This window comes from Corythoichthys intestinalis, chromosome 14 (genome assembly GCF_030265065.1).
Source record: "Corythoichthys intestinalis isolate RoL2023-P3 chromosome 14, ASM3026506v1, whole genome shotgun sequence".
Taxonomy (NCBI): Eukaryota; Metazoa; Chordata; class Actinopteri; order Syngnathiformes; family Syngnathidae; genus Corythoichthys; species Corythoichthys intestinalis.
In genome coordinates, this window is record NC_080408.1 from 53,084,508 (window position 1) to 53,105,878 (window position 21,371).

The 21,371-nt window shown below is 40.9% G+C and overlaps 1 protein-coding gene across 1 annotated transcript in view; it reads left to right on the forward strand.

Moving 5' to 3' along the window:
- LOC130929732 (dynamin-3-like) overlaps positions 1-21,371 on the forward strand; it is a 161,687-nt gene that overhangs the window by 59,654 nt on the left and 80,662 nt on the right. Inside the window, exons 3-9 of the mRNA XM_057857156.1 lie at positions 10,132-10,205; positions 10,365-10,514; positions 11,261-11,464; positions 15,350-15,448; positions 15,571-15,731; positions 18,671-18,813; positions 18,904-19,039. Of these exons, the coding sequence (XP_057713139.1) occupies positions 10,132-10,205; positions 10,365-10,514; positions 11,261-11,464; positions 15,350-15,448; positions 15,571-15,731; positions 18,671-18,813; positions 18,904-19,039 (967 nt within the window). The remainder of the gene's footprint in view (positions 1-10,131; positions 10,206-10,364; positions 10,515-11,260; positions 11,465-15,349; positions 15,449-15,570; positions 15,732-18,670; positions 18,814-18,903; positions 19,040-21,371) is intronic.

Here is a 21,371-nt window from a genome sequence, read left to right on the forward strand (position 1 = left end):
GTCAGTGCTCCGGATTGACTGCGGATCAACTCCGGCGTGCCGCATGCCCGCCGGATGGTATAGGCTATTTTCTATTTTTGCCGGACACGCATCCGACAAAATGGGTGGAGCTGGGCCTGGACGTAACAGCCCAGGTGCCTAATCACGGTTTAAACACGAGCGAAGATGGATGATGAGCGCTTCATCATGGAGGTGGAAACCCACAAAATCATTTATGATGCAGCAGATCCTTTCTATCAGGACAATATAAAAAAGGAAGCTGCAAGGTGTCCTATTATGTGTGTTTTCTGTCCTGATCTCATCATGATGCAGTCATGTCTGTCTCTTAATTCCAGATTAACTAAAATATCAATATGCAAAGAAAATATGTGCTCTCTCTCTGCTTCTCTGATGAGTATAGACTCAGTGTGTTTTTCGTTGTTTTAAATGGCACATTATCGCACGAGATCACGCAAGAGCTCACGGGGGGGACGAGGTTGGCGGACCGCAGCCGTGCAGCAGCCGGTATGATTTTCCTGTTTTTGACGGACTGCGTGGCACGCAGGCAACACTGAACCGGACCGGAACCGCAACGATCACGCATGCAGTGTACTTGGGCCTGAACACACCTGCCCTCGTTCACTCACAGGCAAGAAAATCATGGAACAACCACAAGGTGTTGGAGTAGTGCTAAAGGCTACTGCCTATTCCAAATCAGTGGAGCCTCCAAAAATTCTTCACAGGGGTGGCCAAATGGGGCCACTTAAAACCTTGGGGTGCCACACCAAAAAATAAAAGCCATAATTTCAGGTTTTTACTATGTTGTAGTAATAAACAAGCCAGTAGAACACTGTCAGAAAGACTTCAGGACACGCCTACTGATATACAGTGCCTTGCAAAAGTATTCGGCCCCCTTGAACCTTGCAACCTTTCGCCACATTTCAGGCTTCAAACATAAAGATATAAAATTTTAATTTTTTTGTCAAGAATCAACAACAAGTGGGACACAATCGTGAAGTGGAACAAAATTTATTGGATAATTTAAACTTTTTTAACAAATAAAAAACTGAAAAGTGGGGCGTGCAATATTATTCGGCCCCCTTGCGTTAATACTTTGTAGCGCCACCTTTTGCTCCAATTACAGCTGCAAGTCGCTTGGGGTATGTTTCTATCAGTTTTGCACATCGAGAGACTGACATTCTTGCCCATTCTTCCTTGCAAAACAGCTCGAGCTCAGTGAGGTTGGATGGAGAGTGTTTGTGAACAGCAGTCTTCAGCTCTTTCCACAGATTCTCGATTGGATTCAGGTCTGGACTTTGACTTGGCCATTCTAACACCTGGATACGTTTATTTTTTAACCATTCCATTGTAGATTTGGCTTTATGTTTTGGATCATTGTCCTGTTGGAAGATAAATCTCCGTCCCAGTCTCAGGTCTTGTGCAGATACCAACAGGTTTTCTTCCAGAATGTTCCTGTATTTGGCTGCATCCATCTTCCCGTCAATTTTAACCATCTTCCCTGTCCCTGCTGAAGAAAAGCAGGCCCAAACCATGATGCTGCCACCACCATGTTTGACAGTGGGGATGGTGTGTTCAGGGTAATGAGCTGTGTTGCTTTTACGCCAAACATATCGTTTTGCATTGTGGCCACAAAGTTCAATTTTGGTTTCATCTGACCAGAGCACCTTCTTCCACATGTTTGGTGTGTCTCCCAGGTGGCTTGTGGCAAACTTTAAACAAGACTTTTTATGGATATCTTTGAGAAATGGCTTTCTTCTTGCCACTCTTCCATAAAGGCCAGATTTGTGCAGTGTGCGACTGATTGTTGTCCTATGGACAGACTCTCCCACCTCAGCTGTAGATCTCTCTCCCACCTCAGCTGTAGATCTCTGCAGTTCATCCAGAGTGATCATGGGCCTCTTGGCTGCATCTCTGATCAGTTTTCTCCTTGTTTGAGAAGAAAGTTTGGAAGGACGGCCGGGTCATGGTAGATTTGCAGTGGTCTGATGCTCCTTCCATTTCAATATTATGGCTTGCACAGTGCTCCTTGAGATGTTTAAAGCTTGGGAAATCTTTTTGTATCCAAATCCGGCTTTAAACTTCTCCACAACAGTATCTCGGACCTGCCTGGTGTGTTCCTTGGTTTTCATAATGCTCTCTGCACTTTAAACAGAACCCTGAGACTATCACAGAGCAGGTGCATTTATACGGAGACTTGATTACACACAGGTGGATTCTATTTATCATCATCGATCATTTAGGACAACATTGGATCATTCAGACATCCTCGCTGAACTTCTGGAGTGAGTTTGCTGATCTGAAAGTAAAGGGACCGAATAATATTGCACGCCCCACTTTTCAGTTTTTTATTTGTTAAAAAAGTTTAAATTATCCAATAAATGTTGTTCCACTTCACGATTGTGTCCCACTTGTTGTTGATTCTTGACAAAAAAAATTAAATTTCATATCTTTATGTTTGAAGCCTGAAATGTGGCGAAAGGTTGCAAGATTCAAGGGGGCCGAATACTTTTGCAAGGATATTGTATATTGTATACCATTATATTATGTTAATGTAAATAGTCCATAATAATCCAGTCAACATTTTGAGTTCCGCAGCTACTACAGTCTGACATTATACTGGCGAGTAGGTTGACCAGTGGGATGGCCAACAAATTCATTGGGGTGGGGGTGGGGGTCTTGGCCAGGCCTGGCCACCCCCTGGTGGCACCATTGTTCCAAATCACACTAAATATACGACGACTCATGTCAATAAGACGAGATGTATTCTGCGCTTGATGGCAATACGTCGGTACCTGGGAATTATCAGAATTATTAGTTTTGTATCAAATTTTATTTGGGCAATTCATTATTTATTTTTTGTCTATACCTTATAATTTGTAGACAGATTTGTTGTTTAAACACATTTAACCTATTTGAAGTTGAGTTTCAGTCCCTCCCAACACCATTTGATTGACAGACCATTCCTTTCGTTAAAAGCAAAATAGAAAAGGCAACCGAAATACAAAAATCAATGACAAAAATTGTCATTGTTTTTTCCTTTTTTTAATGACAAAAGTGATAGTCAATAAAAAAGTGTTTTCTTTTTATTTATTCATATCTTTCCCTTTATATTTATTTATTTATGTGTTTTTTATTTTGGCACACCTGTAAAATTTCATACGTTCTGTCATAACTGACACACATAGTCTAATTTTTTAATTTTTTATTTTTTAACAACAATGATGAATTTTACAATTCGAAAGGCAGTTTGGTATATCATTCAAATACCGTGCCGGCAGCTTAATTCATTTTCTTCTTTGGTGGTAAATAGACAGCAGCCAACGGTATTTGAGCTTCGTTATCACCACCGCATGGACATGTTTTCCGTGTACCACTGCAATGCATTGTGGGATACAGGGAGCTCCGGAGTGACCATCGTTTTTCACTCGATCACTGAGCCCTCTGAGAGTCCATCTCACCAAGTTCACTTCGCTGTTTTGGGAATTGGTACAGCCCTTAAGATGGCGGCTGGGATTCCCTCGAGGGGCGGTGGCTAGGGCAAGTGAGCGAGGGTTAATTTAAACCGCCTTTGTGCTAAGTTAGCCCTCAGCCTAGCTTTGCTAACATGATCGTTAGCATGACTGGATTCTTGATGAGAAATCTATAATTTTTCAAATAAACCTTTTGAAATGATTCATTTCTTTTAAATATACCTAAATCAAAAATTATCCACACTTGTATTGTTTTTATTTATTTGTGAAAACACAAAAGTAAAAAAAAAAAAAAAAAAAAGAAAAAAAAAACATTTTTTCTACATAATCTCCATCCATTTTGTTGCACTTGTTCCAGAGGTCGACAAGCTTAATGAGAAGAAAGTCTTTGGGTGGTCACACAACATTTTATTCACTGCTTCATCAGAAGAAAACTCACACCCCCGTCCGTGACGCCTCTTTGAGTGGAGCAAAGAGCTGATAGTCGGACAGAGCAAGATCTGGGATGTTTGTCGGATGCAGGATGTTGAAATTCGCCTTCCCAGCCAAGCTGCACGGAAACAGCGACAGCCAAAAGAAGTGCCGCTTGGCTGATGCTGCCTCGCGTGCGCCAACCAGGAAGGCGGAACTTCGCGCGTTCTCTTCTTATTTTAACCCTATGTACTGACTCCATGTTTCAAAAGTTTAAAGAAGACTCACCAAAAACAGGTTGACAATTTATTCGTCGACAATGGTCAAAAACAAGGCAAAAACAGACGACGGAAGGAACAATGCTGAATCCAAAGCAAGGCTACATAGCAGATGTTTCCTAGCAGCAAATCTGTCTTATCTCAGTGTCCAGTGTTTTTTAAGTCTGTGGGCCGGCCGAAGGTGTGTCCGGGCGTTGCTTTGGGATCATCCCTCTCTGGCTGGTTTCGGGCTGTTTAGGTTCGTGCGTGGATGGAATGTGGTTGCCACAGCGACCGACGCTGGTCTTGACATCACAAGCGCCTGCTATCAACTTTGTTATCCGGGCTGGCACTACTTGTTTTAGGACAAAGTGCGCTGGTCTTTGCCCTTGTTCATTTGTCGGGACGACTGATTGCCAGAGCTGGTTCGTCAATCTTGCTCGTTGCGCCCACGTTGGGCTTCTGTGATAAGATGGCGTTGTGTATCTATTCTGTTTATTTAAACTATGGTGTGCTATCTATTTTACATTAGGTGTGTTAGAGTAGTGCAATCCTACAGTGAATATGAGAAATGATACTATTCCCTGATTGATTATATTATGTGTGTTCGAGTAATGCAAACAGTTAGACGGTGCCTACGAGATTTTTACGATTTTTCCTTTTCCCCCTCATGAGCGCCGAGAAGGTGATTCACTTTACTGTGTTCAAGGCCACTGAGTGAAGTCTGCCTAAACTATAGTTAAATGAATATGTTATACTAATGCAAACAATTAAATGGTGTGTTCGAGAACGGTACCTTTTCCCTTCAGCCAGCACCTCAAAACCCAGTTTGTTAATGGTTTCAATAGTTGCTTTGGCAACATATGGGCGTGCATTGTCATGCTGCAGCAAAAACCTCTTCTCCTTCTTCTTCTTCAGTAATCCTTGGCGTTTGGTTGGAATTGCAGGCTTCAGGCGTTTGGCTAGCAATTCACATTACCTTGCACTGTTGACTGCCCTCCCCTTTCTGAGGAAATCTTCCAAAATAGGCCATTTGGAATCCACAAAAATGGTTAGCATAACTTAGGGTGACCAAACATCCTCTTTTTGCGCAGACATGTCCACTTTTCCCATCCTGTCTGTATCGTTCGGCTGGGTTTCATAAATTCATGAAAATGTCTGGTTTCATGATTTTTCACAGGACCAATTTGAATAGAATCCCTCCGGCTGCTCGTGGGCAGCGCCTGCCTGCGTTGACGTGGGGGAAGAAGGAGTAGTTTGTAACGCGTGGTAGGACAGGATGCGTACTTAGAAGGTAAAAAAGAGAGCAGACTTCCACTTATGCACTTTTAATACACAAAAAATAATTAATCCAGCTCGACCATTCGTCACTTGGGAGTGTAACGGATCACGCACACACGCGGTCACAATTGACTCCCCTAAAAAGTCAGTAGCAACTGAAGCAGAAGACAAACATGAAAAGGCGCCACCGTGTGGTGGATGTCCTAAGGAACAAAGAGGATCACAGAAGTGATGGTTAAAAGTTCTAAGAGACGTTTATGCTACCGGCATCTCCAAGGGGCCGTTATCCTTTTTCAATATGACTGGCATTACAAATATGGTGCAGAAGAAGAAATTGGGGAGAGCGAAAGAGAGAGAGACGCAGGTGCTGAAGTTGCGTGGGAGCGCCGTGTTGAATGGCAGTCTCCCATGCTGGTTCTGTTTTGTTAAAAATCTCCACTGAAAAAGCCATCCGACGCGTCCATGTGTTTTATACACTTCGCCATCCACTTGAAGGAAGAACCGGATCTGTAGGTTTATCTCTTATTAATGTCGATGATGTGTATTCTGTTGTATATTGGATTATATCTGTACACAGAGATACAGTATATTGTATTAGTGTTGTAATAATTTTTCTGGGTCCGTGTATTTGGTTGAATGTTAGTATTGTATTCTAAGTACCTGTGTTTCTTGTGCCTCAGGGTTCCGTCAACTAAGTTAATAAAAGGAAAATTCCAAATTGAGAGGGAGGAGTATTTCTTCACAATTAGCGTGTGCTGAAATTGACAGTATTTATTAAATTGATAGTATTTATCATTCAATACTTTTTAATCTGTATATACTATTATTTCATATTGGTTATTTATTAGAATGGCAATTATTTTAATTCTGCACGAGTGAGCAACACAATCACAGCATCAGAAACGATTGCCATTTCCCGCCTGCGTTTCTTCATTTGCTGTTGAAGGTATGCAATACACGCTAGTGTTGTATCGGTCGCGAACGATTCGTTCTTTTTGAACGAATTGTTTTGGTGAACGAGACCGAACTAATCATCATCTGCACTGATTCGTTCTATGAAGGTGGTGCTTGTTCGCTGCGTGGGAGGGCGTTGAGCAAGCGGCAGCGTCTTCTGACATCGCACACGACCAATCAGACGCCAGCCTCATCGTGGGCAGGGGAGGGAGCGGAAACAGAATCAGGGCGTTTGTCACTCACGTCCACGTGTGGCCAATAAGCAGCCAGCGTGCAGGCAGGGGGGCAAGACTGAGTTTTGTCACTTCCCGTTCAGTGACTCGGTCCTCCGGTTCCTGACCTAGCTTGCTGCTAACTTGATTTTCCAGTAATGACTATGCGGTGAACGAATCAGAAAATGAAAGGAAATGACTTTGTCACATATTTGTTAACGTGGAGCCTATCAAATGCTGCTCAAACAGACAAAAACACCACACAAATCTAGCGAGCATTGTTTAGAGTAGTACTTTTCTCAAACTCGTGACTGCCTATGACGACATACTATCAAATTTACAGTAATTTAAAACACGGGTAGTTACGAGGCAAGCAAAAGCTTTTTTTTTGTATTTGCATACATCCTATGAAATGGGCGCTACAAAGCCTCGAACCGTCATTTGGGAAGAAGTTTACCCGCTTGATGGCAGCCAGCAGCTATTCACGTCGCTCCTTTTCTTTTGGGATCCGGTAAAAGTGCAGATTTTTCGAATTCTCCTGCATGTTTGTGCAGCCAAATGCTACGAAGTACTTCACCATTTCATATTTTGTCGCGGCGTATCTAATTTGAAAGGAGACCACCGCTTAAAAGTTTAAACGTAGCCTTGTAGCCTTGCCAAGCTACGGCGTGCGTACAAGTGAAAATTATAGCGTCAGGTCCAGTGGTGGGCGTTGCCATTTTAGCGTTAATTGCGGTGACGTCACGTGAAAAACTTCTATTGCAAATCACACAAAATATATGGAGACACATGTCTTGACCGAGACGTATTCCACATTGACATAATATAAAACACATAGCTTACTCACTTCCTCATCCGCCCAATGGTCCCACGGTTTTTGGACTTGTTTTGCCCATTCTTTGCGGTGAATAGGATCTTTTTGAAACCCAAAAAGGCTCACATGCCTCTCCCTGGCGCAGCAACAAAAGCCTGCAGCACATTGGCCTGGCGTGATGTGAAAAATAAATGAATAATAAACGAATTAATCCGCAAAACCAGCTGAATTCGCAGTCCTTCTGTATACGATGGTATGGTTTATAGTAAATATAATTAGTCTGCTGACGTCACATTCACCTTCTTCCTCAGTTCAGACTGTGGCCGGAAGTCACTTCATTTTCAATCATGATTAAGAAAATTGAATAAATATATCGATGGCTTCCACAAGCGGTCCATTTCATTCAGCAGGATAAAATACCGCGTGAATTATGAAATAAACATGCTTTTTGCTGTCATAGGCACTTTAAACGTATTTAAACCACAAATCCCCCTACACATTATAAGGTAAAGACAAATAAATAACTAATGATTTACCCAAATAAAAAATTTGATACAAAACTAATAATTTTGATCATTCCCAGGTACCGATGTGGTACCATCAAGCGCAGAATATGTCTCCCTCTTATTGACACGAGTCTCCGTATATTTTGTGTGATTTGGAATTGGCAGTAGGCTATAGCACCACCTCAACAACATGTGGTTGATCCATGATTGTCTGGCCTGTGAGTGAACGAGGGCAAGTGTGTTCCATTTACGTCTTTCATTCCCCCGCCACCCGCTTCCCTTCGCCCTCCAAGTGGCCTCCGTGTGACGTCATAGCAAGTGCCTAGGACAAGTGAGCCAGGGCGACTCAAACTGTTATTGAGACGCAGCCAAGAACACACACCAGAAAAATAACCAGCATGGCAGGACAGTGCTCAACTCAACTTCATTCTTTCTTCACACGTTCGGCCCTAGCTTGTTCACCTCAAAGAGACCTACCACAAAAAAGATCATTTTTGTAAATAAATGCATAATAAGATAAGTAAGGTCCCATATAAACAAAATAAACTGAAATGAGCCAAAATGCCTGTGTTTAAACAGAAGGAATAATTCTCAAATAATTCACGTTTACAATTACAGTTCTTCCATGTTCCTCCACAAGAGTTGATGAATGAGGTCCTCTCTGCCCTTCTACTTACTTCTGCCAATATCAGCTTGTACGCCGTGTGTTTCCGCGAGTAGATGTCCCGCGGTTTAAAAATTGCAGGAGGCACGCGGCGCGCAAATCTGATGCATCGTGCGCCCCGCGGAAAGGCTTGGTTGCTGAGATGACGTCATCTTTCCACATGAAACTTTGCGGATCATGTGGATGCGACAGGTATAAACCAGTCTTTGATGATGTTTTAACAAGTGATTAATTATTGCTCTTCTGTCACCCCGTAGTTTGGAATTCAAGACAGTGCGTGCTCTCATGGCTCTAGAAGTGAGTGAGTGAGTGAGTGAGTGAGTGAGTGAGTGAGTGAGTGAGTGAGTGAGTGAGTGAGTGAGTGAGTGAGTGAGTGAGTGAGTGAGTGAGTGAGTGAGTGAGTGAGTGAGTGAGTGAGTGAGTGAGTGAGTGAATCCTGGTTAGTTGATCCTGGCAAACTTAATTTGGGGGTTTTGTGGCCAAAATGGGGCATTTTGAGGTGGCGTGACGAGCATCGTTTTTGGATATTTTTGGATGGTGTGTCGCGTTTTTCATGTAACTGCCCAAACCACACTATTTTCGGGCTCAAGCACACAGAGAGTTGGGGTGAAATCGCGAAACACATCTTTGGCTTTTTAGCCCAAAATATGGTCCTCTGAGGTGGACTGAATGGCGCAATCCCCGGGAAACAAATAAACTAAAATATTCAACATATACATGTGTGTTTAGTCAGTCGCGTTACCAACTTCACATAGTAACAAAAATATATTATGCAGTGATATTCAGAATTAACTCGGTGCATTTTGAATGATAGCCAGTTAGAAGAACATGCTGTGGTCACAAATGCACTGCTTTTAAAGGGAATGTAAGGAGTAGTCCAATAATATAAGATTTTTCAATATTAACAATTGTGCCCTGCGATTGGCTGGCAAACGATTCAGGGTGTACCCCACTTACTGCCTATTGTTAGCTGGGATAGGCTCCAGCATCCCGCGACCCTCGTGAGGATAAGTGGCTTGGAAAATGAATGAATGAATGAACAATATTAACATTTTTGAAAGGAAACATACGCTGCTCATATCAATGTCCACTGGCACTCATTAAAAGCCATAAAAGAAATGAGGCATTTGTTTAAAAATGCCTACTACTGCACCAGAAAATGCCAGGTTATAACATGGCCATCATACAATTCAGTGTTTGTTCTACTTCAAATGATTAATATGAAGAGGTTCAAGAAGTTTCTGCCGTAGGGTGTCCGGGCTCTCTCTTAGAGATAAGGTGACAAGCTTGGTCATCCAGGAGGGACTCAGGGTCGACCCGCTACTCCTCCACATTGAGAAGAGTCAGCTGAGATGGCACGGGCACCTAGGTTGGATGCGTCCTGGACGTCTCCCTGGAGAGGTGTTCTGGGCATGTCCCACCAGCAGGGGGCGTGACCCGACCCCGGATTAAGCGATAGATAATCGATTGATGGCTGGATTGATGGAAGTTCAAGTAGCGTCAAGATGTTTAACCGTGATGTTGTCTTTATTGCTAAATTCTAATGACTTATTCATCCACAGGGACTTTCTGCCTCGCGGCTCTGGTATCGTGACTCGTAGGCCTCTGGTTCTGCAGCTTATCAGTGCGACTGCAGGTGGGTTCCCACACATGCTGCTTGTACAATCAAAAATTGACAAATGCATCCCCCTCACATTTTTTTCCCATTCATTATAAACAGTGATGTTTTTGTACTTCTTCTCAATTTGGTATTATTTCACCACAAATCTTTGTCACGTATTTTTCATATTCACAGAGTGGGCTGAATTTCTTCATTGCAAAGGAAAGAAGTTCACAGATTTTGATGAAGTTCGCCAGGAGATTGAGGCCGAGACGGACCGTGTTACTGGTGCTAACAAAGGCATATCTCCAGTCCCCATCAACTTACGTGTTTATTCCCCAAATGGTGTGTGGTCCTTTCCATTTGAATACTTCAGTGACAATGCAAAAAAACACTGATCCATTTAAAGGTGCTACGAAATGGTGACTATGTCAAACAAATCAAGATGACTGCGCATAGAAAACTAATTTGGTACTCAAATCGGGCTGTTTTTTTCTTTTTTTCTTTCCATTTCATACTTATTCCACCCAAAACAATGCATCATGGAACGCACGCTTTTTTAAGCAATTCTGGTTGTGACATCGCAACTGATGAGCTTTATACTGTCATCATACTGTATGATGGATGAATGAATCAAACAGGACCGTCTGCAAGTTAACTTTAAAAGATGAAATAAATACAGTAGTACAGGTAGAACTCTATAAGAACACATTAGGAATGATCGGGAATTAGTTATACCTCATTGTTTAAAAAAGAAAAATCGCGCCAGGTTGCCAGGTCGGTCCAAGCTTGTCATGCTGCCTCAACAAGCCCCATTTTGGGCGTTACAATCCTCCAGTTTTGTCTGAAAGCCAGTATTTCACTTTGGCTGTCCGGCCCAACTCTGGCGGCCACGTGAGCGCGCACATTGTCTTGAAGCCCATACTACTGGAGGTGGGCAGGGCCATAAATAAACGTGTGTTAAAAAATAAATTGGATGTATAGTCAGTTTACTGCGGCTGGATAGCTCAGTTGATAAGGCATCATCCAGCAAGGCATACATGATAACATCTCCTGTTTTGTGATCATGTTGTGTTCTTTCTCTTGAACAGTGCTGAATTTAACCCTCATCGACTTGCCGGGAATCACCAAGGTGCCAGTTGGAGACCAACCTGTTGACATCGAGCAACAAATAAGGGACATGATCATGCAGTTCATCACCAGGGAGAGCTGCCTGATCTTGGCTGTTACTCCGGCCAACACTGACCTTGCTAACTCGGACGCCCTTAAACTGGCAAAGGATGTTGATCCTCAAGGTGAGGCAAGGCTGCAGAAAATTCAAAATTCCCCCCCCAAAAAAACAAACAAACAAAGAGCGAGGGAGCGAGAGAGCGAGAGAGAGATTAAATCAAGCTGAAATGAAGCTAAGCATAGGGCTGTTCTTTGAAAGATGTTGAATCCTAACCTGCTGTCAAAAAACTCCTTTGTTGGATCTGCTTTGACCTTTCTAGATTGGGCACAGCATTTTTTAATATTGACTGCTCGAGTTCCAATTTATTGCCCAAGGCACTTCATCTAAACCACCTCTGCAACTGGGTCCCCGGTTTTTCCTGATTGGTTCATAACACAGATGACTGAGCTCCTCAATCTATCTCTGAGGGAGTGACATACTCCTATGTGATACATTAAAATTTCCATTGTCCGTGTCAAGCAGCTGAACAGAACAGGTTAAAAGAAAAAAAATCTCCATATTTATATGATTTCCATATATGCAGTGGGGCAAATAAGTATTTAGTCAACCACCAATTGTGCAAGTTCTCCTACTTGAAAAGATTAGAGAGGCCTGTAATTGTCAACATGGGTAAACCTCAATCATGAGAGACAGAATTTGGAAAAAATAAAAACTGAAAATCACATTGTTCGACTTTTAAAGAATTTATTTCCAAATTAGAGTGGAAAATAAGTATTTGGTCAGGTACAAACAAGCAAGATTTCTGGCTGTCAAAGAGGTCTAACTTCTTCTAACGAGGTCAAACGAGGCTCCACTCATTACCTGTATTAATGGCACCTCTTTTAACTCATTATCGGTATAAAAGACACCTGTCTACAACCTCAGTTAGTCACACTCCAAACTCCACTATGGCCAAGACCAAAAAGCCGTCGAAGGACACCAGAGACAAAATTGTAGACCTGCACCAGGCTGGGAAGACTGAATCTGCAATAAGTAAAACGCTTGGTGTAAAGAAATCAACTGTGGGAGCAATTATTAGAAAATGAAAGACATACAAGACCACTGATAATCTCCCTCGATCTGGGGCTCCATGCAAGATCTCACCCCGTGGCGTCAAAATGATAACAAGAACGGTGAGCAAAAATCCCAGAAACACATGAGGGGACCTAGTGAATGACCTACAGAGAGCTGGGACCACAGTAACAAAGGCTACTATCAGTAACACAATGCGCCGCCATGGACTCAAATCCTGCACTGCCAGACGTGTCCCTCTGCTGAAGCCAGTACATGTCAAGGCCCGTCTGCGGTTTGCTAGAGAGCATTTGGATGATCCAGAAGAGGACTGGGAGAATGTGTTATTGTCAGATGAAACCATAATAGAACTGTTTTTGGAGGAGAAAGAATACTGAATTGCATCTGAAGAACACCATACCCACTGTGAAGCATGTGGGTGGAAACATCATGTTTTGGGGCTGTTTTTCTGCAAAGGGACCAGGACGACTGATCTGTGTTAAGGAAAGAATGAATGGGGCAATGTATCGAGAGCTTTTGAGTGAAAATCTCCTTCCATCAGCAAGGGCATTAAAGATGAGACGTGGCTTGGTCTTTCAGCATGAGAATGATCCCAAACACACAGCCAGGGCAACAAAGGAGTGGCTTCGTAAGAAGCATTTCAAGGTCCTGGAGTGGCCTAGCCAGTCTCCAGATCTCAAACCCATAGAAAATCTGTGGAGGGAGTTGAAAGTCCGTGTTGCCCAACGACAGCCCCAAAACATCACTGCTGTAGAGGAGATCTGCATGGAGGAATGGGCCAAAATACCAGCAACAGTGTGTGAAAAGCTTGTAAAGAGTTACAGAAAACTTTTGGCCTCCGTTATTGCCAACAAAGGGTACATAACAAAGTATTAAGATGAACTTTTGGTATAGACCAAATACTTATTTTCCACCATGATTTGCAAAAAAAATTTTTAAAAATCAAACAATGTGATTTTCTGTTTTTTTTTTTCACATTCATTCTCTCATGGTTGAGGTTTACCCATGTTGACAATTACAGGCCTTTCTAATATTTTCGAGTGGGAGAACTTGCACAATGAGTTGTTGACTAAATACTTATTTGCCCCACTGTAGATAGGGTTTAGTGAATTGACCTCACATTGTAGTGTGACTACCTATCCTTTTACATTATCCCATCACTTAAAATACGAATGCAGCAGGCAATGTTCCACTTTAGAGCGAAGAGGTTGATGGCGTAAGTATCACATGATGACAAAGCCTTGCTCTACATTTCCTTTTTCTGCACCACAAGATGAAATAACATTAGGCAGGCAGTACATAATTTCCACAATTTTCGCACTATAAGGCGCACCTGACTATAAGTCGCCACCCACCAATGTGACACGAAAACGGCATTTGTTCATAAATAAGCCGCACCGGCCTATAAGCCGCAGCTGTCCTCACTGTATTATGGGACGTTTACACCAACAGATTTTAACTGGTAACACTTTATTTGACAGCGGCATCATACGACTGTTATAAGTCCAAATGAAGCACCATGAAGCTTTGAACCAATTGGGTTCAAAGCTTCATTGCTTCAAGAAGCTTTATTTGGCCATCACTGCTCCCTGGAGGGAGACAGTCAACTTCTTCTGCCACCTGCTGTCAATACTGTTTTTGTCCAACATGCCTCCTAGCATGCACTGCGGTGCTACAGATGTAAATAACAATCCAAATTCATGTTCTGTGCTAATTATTTCTTCACTTACTGTTCCAGTTGTTTCATTAATTGCTAGTTATGGTATTCGACAACACTTTATTTGTCATTAGACAATCTTAATTATCACATGACACTGATATGAGCAATAATGAATGCTTATAGCAGATGTCAATTAATGTTATCTGGCAAATTATCACACTTTTGAATCGATGTAAAAAAGTTAGTGACATAATTTGTCAACATCTGTCATCAGCATGCCCATGATAGTTTCAGGTCAAAATTATGACCGTCTTATGACAGTCTTATGACGCCGCTGTCAATAATGTTAATACAACTAAATCAACAAATAAGCCGCACTGGACTATAAGCCGCAAGATTTAGAATGAAGGAAAAAAGTAGCGGCTTATAGTCCGAAAATTATGGTTATTAACAATATAAATGGAAAACTAGATCTATCAGTACAGCTCCAGAATTTCTTTTCTTTATTTGTCATTTCCGAGCAGAGGACTGTCACTATTTCATACAAAGAGCCCCATCCCTCCTTTGACATTGGCCTCTTCTCAATATGCGCACTTGTCTTTGCTTGTGTTCTCGAGTGGTCATGACTCATGAAGCGTCGTCACTGCCATAACAAGAACTGTTACATTCTTAGATTAGCACCATAACGAGCACATGCGAACACGACGGACAAGAATGCAAATTGAGAAAGGGCCCCTGAAGGTTTAGGTTGTTTCCTTTTTTTGTGATCACCCTATTGGTTTGACCTGCTATCTCCTCCCGTGTCTGTCAATCAGCTTCCCCTAGTTTTTAATAAGGAGGCTATAAAAATGCTGTATAATCAAAGGTGATTTGAGCAAGCATGTTGTTTTTTCAGACCATGTGAAACTGCTTGCTCTTTTAATGAATCAGCAGTTTCAAAATGGCTGATGAGCCCTGATTTAGAGGCTAACTGACCTTTAGTTTGGCAATGTACTGCACATAGACTGACTCTAACAGTGAGGGTGACGAAACTGCCTGAAAGAAAACACATATGAGTCAAAAACCAACAATTGTACAGCCGGTTTAGATGCTAAATGAAAACTTCACCACATAAACATGAACATAACACCATTAAATCAAAGCTAAAAATTCTTTCAAAGGAGTGAATAGTAATCTATCACATGAAGCAGACTGACCCCACCCTGCCCCCCCCCCCACCCCCCACCCCGCCCCAACGTATAAATAAATAATAGCAGTTACTGCAACTCTTTCCTTTAGGTCTGAGGACGATAGGAGTAATCACCAAACTGGATTTGATGGATGAGGGCACTGATGCCCGTGATGTGCTTGAGAACAAGCTTCTGCCACTGAGGAGAGGTGTGTTAGCAGATGTACAAGCAGTGTCCATGACACAACTCCAGCGTGTTTCTGCTCATTTGTCTCTCTTAGTCTTTTAGTCTTATTATGGTAAATTTGTCTCCTTCTGTTTTTTGTGTCAGGCTACATTGGTGTGGTGAACCGCAGTCAGAAGGACATCGATGGGAAGAAAGATATTAAAGCAGCTTTGGAGGCAGAGAGAAAGTTCTTTTTCTCTCATCCAGCATATAGGCACATGGGGGACAAAATGGGCACCCCACGCCTGCAGAAAGTGCTCAACCAGGTGATATACTCGCAGTGTACTTTGCATGCTTGTTTTTTCCCTACTTCCTTAATATGACACATCACTGTAGGAAACTAAATTAAAGGGCACTGAATTTAAATTTGTTTAGTCTTTTCTCCTATAGTACAGTATATATATAGCTTTACAGAGGTGACACGTTATGATAAACCACACTGAATGTACTTCATAAAACTTCAAAATCAGATTTTTAAAAATCAAATTGCTTACCATGGATGAATTTCCCACCACTGGTGTGACATTATCGCAGAAAAGTGATGAAATAAATCATCAACGAATGGGGAATTTTCTTAAAGGGACACTAACACAATTTAACAGGGTGGACCCTGGGGACTAACAGAAAACCTTTTTTTTTTTTTTTTTTTCTTCCCGAAATAAAAACAACACATTGTTATAGATAGTTTTTCTAGGACAATAAAATCACAAAAATTGTTTTGGAATTGTTATTTTATAGACTCGAATAAATGAAACCCACTTAGGACAGAGCAAAATTCCATAACAACCTTTAAGCAGAATTACGTTATTAAAAAAATATATAATTTAGGAGCCTGTACCATTGGATTCATCATAGACGGCAATTGATAACATACAAAAAAATACGTTGAATAAGTATTGATCAGTGGTGGAATGTAATGAAGTAAAAGTACTTTGTTGCTGTACTCAGGTACATTTTTGTATCTATGTTTTACTTGAGTACAATAGGAAGTGGTTCTTTTTACTTCACTCATTTTACACCACTTATCTATACTTTTTACTCCACTCCTTTTCAAAGTATCACCTAAGTTACCCGTTTCTTTTTTTCCCCATCATTGTCAATTGATAGTTTAGTTTTCATGCCTCCGGCATATAGGCTGTTCGATTTTGCCTAACAAGAAAATCCCCATTATTTTCACTCAAACCCGATTTTCCGATATCAATTACGATTTCTGGGCAAAATAAAAATAATGACAAATAAATTATTGGGAAAATCTTTGATTTTCACTTATTTTTTCTATAGTACTGAAAGTGCCAATGAATTAATCTCTGTTTATACACATAGAACACTCCCTTGGCATTACGAGCATTTTTTATTTTATTTATACAACAGATTCCAGCTCTGTTCTTAATTAAAGCGATATTAAAAGAAGAAAGTGCCTAAACCATTTGAAACAAAATCAAACTTGAGAAAAGTCAGTCAGAACATGAGAAAAGTCAGTCAGTCAGTGAGTCAGTCAATGTGTAAACCAAATAGTCTGTCAGCAAGTCAGTCTGTCAGCAAGTCAGTCTGCCAACCAGTCAATTAAGTCAGTCAGGTGAAATAGGTAGGCAGTCAGACTCAGGGTGATGTGCTGTCATCTTTCTCTCTGATCTTACTTAGATGAATTAATGATTAGTGCAAAACTGTCACTCAGCAATATCAATATGCAAGCTGGCAATCACCTTGTCTACCCAAAGACAAATATGCACCCCAGTGAAGCTAACAAACAGAATCAATGATCCCTTAGTTTATGACCACCTCATCTTTACAAAAGACGTCAAGTCAAATACATGAATGAGTCAATGAAATATGCACATATACTGTTGATTCAATTTTAAAATGTAGACCAATGCATTTTGCCAAAATATGTTATTGTAATAAAATAAAGATCAATATGGCATGCTTTTAGTTACTGAAATCTAGTGGAGTCAATTTTCACAGGAAAAACGAACACTGGGACAGATGCGCACACGCATATATTTTCATACTTGTGGTACAGTGCAATATACACTCAGCCAAACATGGCGCTACAATACTGTCTGTCGTTGTGTTGTACATGAAAGTGTGCAGGCGAAGTAAATGAGGAAGTGTTGAACGTTCCAAGGCTGCATGTTTTATTTTACAATCCACTGCAATCTTTCGGCGCGCTCTCGTGGGAGGAAGCGGTAATGCAGAGGAAACGAAACGGCGGCTTGGATAAAAAATGGTGCTGTTTTGGAAATCGAACGAATAGATCTGAAGGTTTTTAACATTGTTTTCACCAGAAAAGTCGGTTTTGGTTAAATATCGATTCATCGAACAGCCTTACTCCGGCGCAATCATTAAGCCCCGTGCAGCTGTATCATAATTGAGCATCAGAGGCAGTAACACGAGTACAAGCAAGATTAGGCAGGTGAAGGAGATATTGATCAATTAAAAACCAACAGTGAGAGCAGTGCGCCTTCACATGGCTGCTGCACACTCTTGTACAGTAGGTGGGGGCATCCACCACTGGTATTTATCCAACCAAGTGAAAATACAGCTTAATTTATACTGCGGCCACAAATGGCACGCAATTGAAAAAAATGACCTGGAAATGTTAATGCCTTTTACTGGCGCGTCCTGCCCACTTTCCAGAGCAGACGCTTCTACCTAATCAAAAACTCTCCATCGCCAGGCACAGACTAGCACTGGCCGAGGTGTACATGTACAAAAATAAGGCCCCACTGATTTCACAAGAAACGTGTTATTGTGGTTGTAATTTACCGTGTTGCAGAAATGCCATTAGTGTTTTTTTTTTTTTTTTCAAAAAGTTTGCTACCGTCTTCACAGGGTTACCAAAGTATTAGACATAACACTTAGTGCACTTTATTCACCCCAAAAATGGAACTGCAATACCGACAATGTTTTTGGGTCTGTGAGTGCTTAGTGCAGGGGTGCTCATTATTTTTTGCTTCAAGATCTACTTTTCAAAGAGACACCCTCCTGCGATTTACCATAACAGTGGAGGATAACCTAATACTGTATGTTGCTCACAGAACTTAATTAAATATGTACATTTAATAATAATAACATATGTTTGTTTGTTTGTTTTTTTTTTTTTTTTTGATGCCACAATCTACCCACACTAGCCTTGCGATGGACTGGTAGATCTCAACCCTGGTTTAATGTTTTGCCAATGACTTTTTCAATTCTGTTCACTTAGCAACTGACCAACCATATCAGAGACACTTTGCCAGCCTTCCGTAGTAAACTACAATCCCAGCTGTTGGCTTTGGATAAGGAGGCAGAGGAATACCGGGGTTACCGACCGGATGACCCATCCCGCAAAACCAAGCAGCTTTTACAGTCAGTATAGTATTCACTCATGAGATAATGTCTACCATCTTGATAGTAGTACATGTTTTTGTTGTTGGTCAACTTCCACACATTTTTCAGGATGGTACAACAGTTCTCTGTGGACTTTGAGAAGAGGATCGAGGGTTCAGGGGACCAGGTGGACACTGTGGAGCTATCAGGTGGAGCCAAAATCAACCGCATCTTCCATGAGCGTTTCCCGTTTGAACTTGTCAAGGTAATCTCGAGTATGGACTGTTTACACCACTCAAACAATTATTATATGTTCATGTTTCTGAGAGTTTTGTAACTGCCCATGCAGTTGCACATTCTAACCATTTTGCTTTGACTTTAGAAAGTCCTCCAGATCGTAACTTTAGAAAACAAACATATAGCAAAAATGATGGAATCGTAATGACGTGGTGTCCTGTTTTTTTTTTTCATGATTCACTCATTTTTTCCTTAGAATTGAATGATTCCATAATTACACTTCAAAAACACAAAATCTTAGCAAAAATATTTGTCTAAATCCGAGTAATCTAATCACTCTTAAAATTATGACATAATCCCTTAAAAAGTAAAATTTGAGCAAGAAATATTGTCTTAGTTTTAGACAATGCATCCTAAATATATGGCGGAAAACACAGACAAGGCTGAAAAAGCAGTTTCTGCTCTTGCACCCCTCTTTAAAATAATTTGCAGTATTTGAGGTCAAAAGAACTGTTGTGTTTGAGAGAACATAATGTCTATATGCTGCCTTAGCAGATTCATGGCGCATTAAGTCCCACAACTATTTTTAATTTGTCCATTTTACCCTGGAAACCCCCGTTTGCTGATGTCGCACAATTGCTTTTGTTTCAATCTAGCCATAAAAAGAAGGTAAGTACTCATATTTATTATTCGAAATGTCTGTCATTTTTAGCTTAGAATCATTAATAAATGTCTAATATTTAGTTTAAAAAGGAAAAGTTAAAAAAATTATTCACTCGCATATTTTAAAACTTTTAAACAAATTACGTCACAATAAAAAAATTGGCGTCTGTACAAAAGTCACGGATATCTACCTCATAACTAATACTTAATTGTATTTTTTTCGTTACTGTCGCATTTTCCCCAATATTTTAGATGATAAATAATCAATCCCAACAAAGAAAAATTGAAAAACAACATTTAAAAGGGTAAATAAATGAAAATGAAAATCTCGACCACTCCTAAATGCAATTTCTGCATCGCGGCCCTTGTTATATTACCATGTTTCATAGGCTGTATTGGCACCATGGAAAAAGTGTTTAGAAAATGGATTTCGTTCCACTGAAATGGATCTACATGACCTCTGCATTGTAATTTACATACGTTGCTAATTACTACCAAAAAAAAGTTCTACTCACGGTTTCCAGTCATTTTTTAGTAATTAGCGTTTTCGTGTCGGTCTTTTTTTCCCCCGTGGCGCAGTGATATTGATACGGCGGAGTCGTATCGTCAGTGTGTGAAGCCATTTTAGGTCACGTGCACCAATAGGAGACGAGGACTGTTGCTATGCGCTTCGAAAACAAACAATATGGCGGCGACCGTGTCAAGCTACGACACGAGCGAAGATGAACCAAAGATAAGAAAACCGCATTCGGAATTTAGTCAAAAGGCATCAAAACGATGCTATATGCATCTCTCAATTGTCCAAGGGCGAAAAAGGGCAGGAATTTGGAAAAAACATGCAGAGCCCGCGTGGTTGCGTCAGACAATGGCTTTCTCTCCAGGCTCCGTCGAAGGATCTTGCTGAAAATGCGTCGACTGGGATTTTTAACGACATTGACTACAGGTAAGCCACACACACGCCTTTTGTTGTGAATAACTATGGGAGTTGTGGGCTTCTGGTCAGATCACATATGAAGTTAAGACTTGCAATGTGAGTTCTGGGCTGTAGCGGTCATTATTATGATGTTTGATTGTTAATTTTGAGCAAAAAGTTTAGATTGACAAATAACATAGTATTTAGTCTGTTTAACCGTAGTTCCAAAAACCTATTTGATAATTTTATTCAGGAAAAAATGGCAGAATAGACAAGCCTATATAATTTGGATTGGAAGATTATGTAAATATGATATGGATGAAACAGTTCTCACATGGTTTATGTGTGTGTGCGTGTTTTTCAGAACTGAAACACCCTTCACTGACAGCTACAACTTCTTCTGTGAGACCGTCGTCCATTAAAAGATTAGAGTTGACCAGGAAGTGCTGCGAATGGACACGCTTGTGGAAATATGGCTTTATTGGGACCATGGAAAAAGTGCTTAGAAAATGGATTTTTTCAAAGCCAATACCCTCCTAACTTAGTCACCAGCCAGAAATGTATCTTGATGTGAATACACAAAAATACAGATCTAGTGTTGCTGTTTTTGCTTGTTTTAAGTGTTATATTAATTCTGGCAACACAAAATCTTTATCAAATGTCATAAACACATCTACCAAACATTTGAAGCAAGTATTGGTGCCTTAGTATACACATAGGTGAATTCAGAATGAGAAATGTAGCTAATTTCTTGAAGGAAACACTTCAACATTAATGATTTGCA